General features: G+C 34.9%; 1 protein-coding gene across 2 annotated transcripts; it reads left to right on the top strand.

Moving 5' to 3' along the window:
- Positions 1-526: 526 nt before the first annotated feature.
- On the top strand, positions 527-7,244 carry LOC145635585 (putative sulfate transporter 3.4). 2 transcript variants are annotated; one of them, XM_081686892.1, is made up of 13 exons: positions 527-1,084; positions 3,134-3,182; positions 3,267-3,474; positions 3,897-4,068; positions 4,426-4,497; positions 4,624-4,737; positions 5,407-5,523; positions 5,660-5,786; positions 5,905-6,191; positions 6,282-6,472; positions 6,563-6,648; positions 6,752-6,828; positions 6,925-7,244. In XM_081686892.1, exons 1-13 carry the CDS (start codon positions 749-751, stop codon positions 7,075-7,077), a joined length of 1,989 nt encoding a protein of 662 aa, XP_081543018.1. In that variant the 5' UTR covers positions 527-748; the 3' UTR covers positions 7,078-7,244. The 2 variants fall into 2 exon arrangements, with proteins under 2 accessions (XP_081543018.1, XP_081543019.1); XM_081686893.1 differs by having other exon boundaries at positions 528-1,084; positions 4,432-4,497.
- The last annotated feature ends 1,279 nt before the right edge of the window (positions 7,245-8,523 follow it).

The raw sequence follows: 8,523 nt of genomic DNA, 5'->3' as shown, positions 1-8,523 counted from the left end.
TGTGGGTGGACTTGAGGCGAACCTATATCAATATCGATCTTAGATGTATAAAGCTAGCCCCTCCTTGTACAAAACACAATACATCCGCCTTTAAGATCCCTGACACGACGTATGTACTTTTGGTGAGAACTACCCTATGAATATGGTGAGAATTAAATCAAGCTAAGCACCTTAGAGTAGGAAGTTACAATGACATATGACACCTTCATGGCATATATATGATCATAATCACAGACACACACAAAAAAAAAAATAAAAAATGTCGATCAATATGAATTATTTGTTTCTAGTGCAAGTGTGCAACTATCAACATATTCATTCAAGTCTCACTTTATTCAAAAACAGTAGTAGTTGAGCCACTTCATTTTCCCTCCATGCACGGTCATTATAATTTCTTCCTTTTTATGTAATTCTTATTTTACTTTCCAAATAACCATTAAGAAATAATGTCCATTAATTCTAATTAATATACTTCATATTTGTTTTAAAAATATATATTCCCTCTTCAACACACCAACGGTCTATAACTTGTAGCATTTCCCCTTCCCTTAAAAAAAAAAATACACACACATCCACATAACTATAAGATGGGTCCAATAATTTATAATCCTAATTTATATTCTATTATTTCAATCTAGATAATGTCCTAAACTCCCTATATATACACACTTTACACCTTAATATTTCAAGTATACTCCTCTTTTCCCCCTCAAAAAAACTTGGTGATCGAGGAGAGAGTGTTTCTTGTATGAACTCGAGTATGGGACTAGAGGATCAAGGCCATCAAGCTATGTCCGTCGAGCAAGAAGAAATGTCGATTAACGTACCGAATAGTCTAGGGATACATAGTGTCTCTTTGCCACCCAAAAAAACCACATTACAAAAACTCAAACACAAACTTAATGAAATTTTCTTCCCAGATGATCCACTTTATCAATTCAAGAACAAAAATCTTAAAACCAAATTAATTTTGGGTTTTCAATACATCTTCCCTATTCTTCAATGGTTGCCTACTTATGGTTTTCAGCTCTTTAGATCTGATCTTGTTGCTGGACTCACCATTGCTAGCCTAGCTATCCCACAGGTAATCATTTCTTTAATCATATATTTTTTTTTGTCCTTTTTCGTTTGTATTATGGATAATTGATACTCCTTTCGTTCTTTTTTATTCTGCTTACTTGCATTTTGTCGTGCAGTATATATGCACCATATATATATGCTTGATCGATTATTTCTTTAAATACGTATAGTGGTATAAATTATGTAAATTTGATGTATGGATACCACATACAGTAAAGTGATTCTTACAATATATATACATCGCATATCTTATATAATAATTTATTTTGTATAGAAGAGCAATAGATTGACCATATTATGGTAAATAATGAAACAAATCATATTAAAATGGTAAGCATCAAATTATAAGGTAATGTTACCTTTAGAATATCTACATAATTTTATCTGCTTTTGGTTATAATCATCATATATGATTATATGGTACTCATAATTATCAACCTTAGTTAGAAGTAAGTAATAATGCCAACTTTTCCAATTTTATTGATTGGTGCAGCCTAATAATGCAAACTATTACAATTCCATACTAATATTGCTTGAAATATATACTCTGAACTAATTGATAAAATAATTTCCTGTTTTTTCATAAATGTTTTTTTTTTCCCCACATAACTTTATACTACATAATGATTAGCATAGTCTATTTTTATAGTATGTTTCTTGTGTGTCTAGTAAATAACACAAGTATATAAATTTTTATTTAAAGTCGTCTTAAAATAATAGTCCACATTTTATACTTGGTAACTTGATTTAAGTTACTCATCATATCATTCGACCTTAATGATTCCATGCATTAACACAAATCTTCGATAATGAATAGTAATTTTGATAATATAGAGGACGTCGAAACATAATTAGTTGCTTACAGGTAAAAATTGTACTTCTAATACTGTTTGGCATGTGAAAAATGAAATAAACCATAATATACGAGTATATATAAAACAAATAATTCTTCATCCATCATTACTTTGGTAGAATCTTAGTGCACCAATTATAAGGCAACGACTTACGAGCAATTTTCGATTGAAATATAGAAAGCTCAGGAATTCACCGATGATATATGGTGTTTAAATTAATTTCATATACTTTCGTATTAATAATTATTCGAAACCCAAAACTTGAAAGTCTCTATGTATTTTAATAGTTAAAGGTCGTACGAGGTCTGTTTTATGAGTAGTGCATTGTACAATATAGACCCATCAGTCATGGTTCACATTATTTGAACACATACTCCAAGCTCCCCTCGACCCCACCCTATCGGCTCATATTTCTCATGAGAATCGAACCCTAACCTATTAACCATCCTAAAGTCGTGTAAACATCAAGTTGGAAACTTTATTCATTGCTGAACAATTTTTGTTCTTTTGTCATAGTTATATAAAGTTAAAAACCTTATTTCGTCCCTATTAAAATTAGTGTAAAGCATGTTATTTATAAACCTTAGAATGTGATGCTTCTTGATATATATATTAATTAATTGTGCAAATTAATTAAGAATTTGTTGGCTACTCGTTAGTACTCTTAGTAGTATGTTTTATTAACTACTAGTAGTACATTTTTATTAAATTTGAGTTAAGGGAAGTAGTGCATAGAAAGATGTTTAACAAGTAGGACCAAATATTATTCAAGGGTCCTATAAAATGATGCTATGCTACCTCTTCAATATTTATGTTATTTACGGAGTACTGTAGTACTTTCCTTTATCGGCATATTAAATTTTAAGGGTCGTATTCAAATCATAAATACTGTCTATTTAATTGTCAAGCGTGTAAAGAAAAATATTAGTCAAATATGTTTAGACTTCAGGAGAAAATTTGACAATTGACAAACTTTGTAAGCCAAAAAGAGTAAAATACCAAAGAGTGAAGGATAATTTAGGTGCTTAGTACTTTCCTTTCAGTTTCATGTGATCTTGACATCGATTTTCATTATTAGCCCTTACGACTCCGGGATATAATAGAAGTTGAAAATAATTTTGGTTTGGCAAATAATCAATTCAAAACTTAATTATGATTTTATGAACCTAAATTGATGCATTTACGCTTGTTAATGGCAGGGTATAAGCTACGCAAAGCTTGCAAATTTGCCTCCTATAATTGGATTATGTAAGCACACTTAATCACTAATTACACTACTAATCCTTGAATTTTCCTTGTTAATTAACTAATTAAAGACTCTAATTTCTGCAGATTCAAGTTTTGTACCACCATTAATATACTCTGTTCTTGGGAGTTCCAAACATTTGGGTGTTGGTCCAGTTTCCATTGCATCTCTTGTAATGGGTGCAATGCTTACCGAATTCGTCTCACCGGTTAATGATTCAGTCCTCTACCTCAAACTCGCTTTCACTTCAACTCTCTTTGCCGGGTTATTTCAGGCCTCGTTGGGCTTTTTCAGGTATGGCGCGTAAAACTTGTATACAACGGGTATATTATATATCGACTTAATAGTCAACTTGGTAAAGGGGTGACACATAGAGTAGTGGTACTTTGTTATAAAGTTGTGTCCTTTTTTTTGACAAAAAAAATATAAATGATAGGAAAGGAATCTATGTTTAAATTTCTTGTACTGGAAATGCACGTAAAGCTCACTAATTCAAAATAAATTCAGTGAATTTAAGTTAATGGGTATCTTTTACATTATGATATTGATGGGTTTTTAGTGTTGATGATTCGCGGTAACAATGTGCATTGTATATGTTTGATAAAATGCGTATGAGAAATAATATTGACAAAATAATGGTTATGTAGGACTGTTGGAACATATATCATGTATTATGTTGGATGCTTTGACTGATGTCTAATCATATGATATTGTAGGTTGGGTTTTATTATTGATTTCTTATCAAAGGCCACATTAATTGGGTTCATGGCTGGAGCAGCAGTCATTGTCTCTCTTCAACAGCTCAAAGGGTTGCTTGGAATAAATCATTTTACTAGCAAGATGCAGATTATCCCTGTCTTGTCTTCCGTTTTTAGCCACAGAAATGAGGTAGCTTACTATATGATGTGCAAGGTTACACGTATTATCGCGAACAAATGACAAGTACTATTATGATTTACATTTGAGCATGATTTTGGCACCCTTGAATAGTTGAATGTCATGTTAAAGTCCTTAATGGTCAATAATTGATACGAAAAAATAAATAAAAAGATTATGCTCTACGTACTTCTGTTAATCGAATACTTGTGACATGCTTCGTTTTACATTTATTTACTACCACAAATACATGACCGCTTCAAGTTTGAATACCTTCAGTGTATATATTTGATCAACATGATTGTTGAAGGAGAGTAAAAATTGTAGTACTCTGAATAATTTACTGATGATCATGTCTTTTTTTAATGGTTGCAGTGGTCATGGCAAACAATTGTTATGGGGATCAGTTTTCTGTTTTTTCTTTTGGCAGCAAGACAAATTGTAAGCCATTCATATCCTAGATTTTATACCATTATTCATGTGTATGTAAATGCATTATTGATGTTTTTCGTTATGTTTTTTTCTTGTTTGTAATTTTGTTCTTGTTTCTATATCTTTGATATTCAGAGCACGAAGAAGCCTAGGCTCTTCTGGATATCAGCCGCGGCTCCTTTAGCATCAGTGATTTTATCAACCTTCATAGTATTTTGTCTCAAGTCTAATGCAGATAAGATTCCCAAAGTAAGGATGGTCACATTTTGGTTGCTTTAATTTGTTTCATTTTCATACTTTGTTTTTTTCTTTTTGGTTGACGTTTAGTTCTATCCATTAAACCTTGTAGTGCTTTATTGTAATGTGCCCTTACATGCCTCAAAAGGAATGGAAGTGGAACTTTGAATCTTAATCAACTTTTTTCAAAAGATTTGGAATCTCTTTGTCTTTCTTTAAACCAAAGTATGTGAGATTTGGTCTGTTGAATATTGGCCACGTAAAGTTATTAGGTGGTCCGATACCATGATTGTTGATAGTTCATGTATATCAGGTCCATTTGTTGCACTAGTGTCACATCTGCTGCCGTAGTAATAATTTTTAAGTCACTATATGCACGAAAAGTTTTCATGATGAAACTTCAGCCTTGTTTGGTAATCGGTTCTGTTGGTTGCCTTTTATTTGTACGTTTTACCACAACACTTGGTTAATAACCAACCTGAGTACAAAACTACCTAACACTACCAGTTGATCAAACAAGCTGATATTATTAGTGTTATCATGACAAATAAAAATGGTTAATTTTATTGTTAATTATATCCAATTATGTACAAACTGATAATAAATAAACTGCTTGTACTGTCATAAGCAACAATTTTGCTGATGGATTGTGTTAATTGAATTATTTTGTTCGTCGAACAGATTGGTCAGCTGCCCAAGGGTCTGAATCCTCCCTCAGTAAACATGTTATACTTCCACAGTTCCCATGTTGCTCTGGCTGCTAAAACGGGTCTCATAACTGGTATTCTGTCTCTAACTGTAAGTGATGATTAGTTCCTTGCCTTCTTTAGTTCAAGTTATTAAATCACCCCTGATTTGTAGATTTTAAGTTGTGCTTTTGAATATATATTCCCCATCATGCGTGCTGAATTTCGTACAATTTGGTTACCTTTAGGAGGGAATTGCAGTTGGTAGAACATTTGCTTCCTTGGAAAATTATCAAGTTGACGGTAACAAAGAAATGATGGCAATAGGCATAATGAACGTCGTTGGTTCATGCTCCTCATGCTATGTGACTACAGGTAAACTAAAATGAAGAAACAAACTGACTGATAAGAATTCTCGTATGCACATCTCATTAATAATCATCCTCATATATCTAACTTCAACGATTAACATATAAACTTCCTAAACCTGTAGGAGCATTTTCTCGATCTGCTGTGAACTATAATGCTGGAGCTAAGACCGCTTTCTCCAATATAGTGATGGCAACTGCTGTATTAGTCACTCTGCTCTTCCTGATGCCCCTCTTCTATTACACTCCCAATGTTGTATTAGCAGCAATCATTATAACAGCTGTTATTGGACTGATAGACTACCAAGGCGCTTATAGATTATGGAAAGTTGACAAACTTGATTTCGTGGCTTGTTTGAGCTCTTTTTTCGGCGTTCTCTTCATCTCAGTGCCTTCAGGGCTTTCCCTTGCTGTAATAATATGCTCAATTTACAAATTTTCGAATACATCCCAAATTTATTATGTAAATTTAAGTAATCTAATTGACTGCTTAAATTTTCAGGTTGGAATATCAGTATTCAAGGTTCTCCTGCATATAACTAGACCAAACATTGTGTCTTTAGGCAACATTCCAGGCACTCAAATGTTTCAGAGCCTTGAACGTTACAAGAATGCCTCGAGGATCCCATCGTTCCTTGTTTTAGGCGTCGAAGCTCCCATATATTTTGCAAATTCAACTTACCTCCAAGAACGGTAATTAGCATTATTTTTTTAAATTGTATATTGAATTTTTTTTTTTTTTGGTGCAAGTCTGTCCCTAATTATCAACTGAACTTCTTGCAGTATACTAAGATCAATAAGGGAAGAGGAAGATTGGATCAAATCCAATAGAGAGTCAATGCTAAAATATGTAATTTTAGACATGACAGGTACATTTCATCAAAATACTGCTTGATAATTGGTTAATCTTACTACTTACTTCTTACCACCAAATGCTAGTTATAACCAAACAACAATCGTCCACATTTGCAGCGGTTACAGCCATTGATACGAGTGGAATCGACACCATCCAAGAGCTCGGAAAGATCATCCGAAAGAGATCATTACAGGTGATTAGGGGCTAAGATTTGGTTGATTTGGATTGTTTCAAGTTACATTTAAATTTGTGCTTATTTTTGGGATTAATGTGATTGTATTTCTTGCAGTTGACTCTTGTAAATCCTGTTGGGAGTGTGATGGAGAAGCTTCACAAATCAAAGGTGCTTGAATTATTTGGTTCTAATAATGGGGTTTACATGTCCGTTGGAGAAGCCATTTTGGATTTGACAGCTTCAAGGAAAGTAGAAGGCTTAGCTTAGGTTTGTGGCATCTAACTTTTCAAAGAGATGTAAGAACTCCATAATTTGGAGTTATTTCTCAACTAGAGTTAATTAAATCTTATATAAATATATATATATATATATAGTACAAACAAAAATATGTGAATAATTTTGATCCAAATATTAGTTTGAGATTCTTCTTGTCATTTTGAGTTGGTATATATTAGAAATTTGCACAAAGTGGTATTATCAATCATACGCGGTACAATTATATGCAAATGTAACATCTTACATTTACTAATATTAATTAGGGAAATAGAAACAACATTCAATTGGTAGCAAAAGTTTTGCTAAGCTAGGAATTAAAATGATGCTTGAAATTAAAGACTACAACAAATGGAATTACAAACGCTAGATGATTTGATCCTTCAGTGTTGTGATGGTGATTTGTGGGCAACGACAGTTGCTCCTTCGAACTTTTTACCAACACCGCCTCCAATTCCACCACCAACTCCCTTCCAAATGCCACCGCCAATACCTTTTCCTATTCCTCCTCCAATACCTTTACCGTATCCACCTCCAATACCTTTGTAAACACCTCCTCCTACTCCACCACCAATTCCTTTTCCAATTCCTCCTCCAATCCCTTTACCGAATCCACCTCCAATACCTTTGTAAACACCTCCTCCTACTCCACCGCCAATTCCTTTTCCAATTCCTCCTCCAATCCCTTTACCGAATCCACCTCCAATACCTTTGTAAACACCTCCTCCTACTCCACCACCAATTCCTTTTCCAATTCCTCCTCCTATCCCTTTATGGTAGCCTCCTCCAATGCCTCCACCAACTCCTTTCCATATACCTCCACCAATTCCACCTCCAATTCCTTTACCGATACCACCTCCAATGCCTCCTCCAACCCCCTTCCAAATACCTCCACCTATTCCTCCACCAATACCTTTACCTATACCACCTCCAATTCCTTTGCCTATTCCTCCACCAATTCCTTTGCCAATACCTCCACCTACACCACCACCAGTTCCTCCTCCTGAACCTCCTCCTACCCCTCCACCTGTACTTCCTCCCTTACTTCCATGTCCTCCACCACCTCCAGTGCCACCACCAGCACCACCTCCATAGTAGCCACCCTTCCCATGTCCTCCGCTAACACCACCTCCGGTGCCACCACCAGCACCACCTCCGGTTCCACCACCAACACCAGCACCACCTCTTGCACCACCACCAACTCCACCTCCAGAACCACCACCTATACCACCTCCGGAACCACCACCTACACCACCTAGTCCTCCTTTCCCGTAGCAATCAGGCTTGCCAGCTCCAATCCCAAACCCAATTCCTTTCCCAATCCCAAACCCAACACCCTTCCCAATCCCAACACCCCACCCCTTCTTCCACCCTACTATGCCACCAAACACCCCACCACCACCAACTCCACCCAAAAACGTCTCTGGCTTTTTCACATCT

Source organism: Chenopodium album, chromosome 6, assembly GCF_948465745.1.
Source record: "Chenopodium album chromosome 6, dcCheAlbu1.1, whole genome shotgun sequence".
NCBI lineage: Eukaryota > Viridiplantae > Streptophyta > Magnoliopsida > Caryophyllales > Amaranthaceae > Chenopodium > Chenopodium album.
The sequence above is the reverse complement of the archived record's forward strand: the minus strand, read 5'-3'. Positions and strand labels throughout refer to the sequence as shown.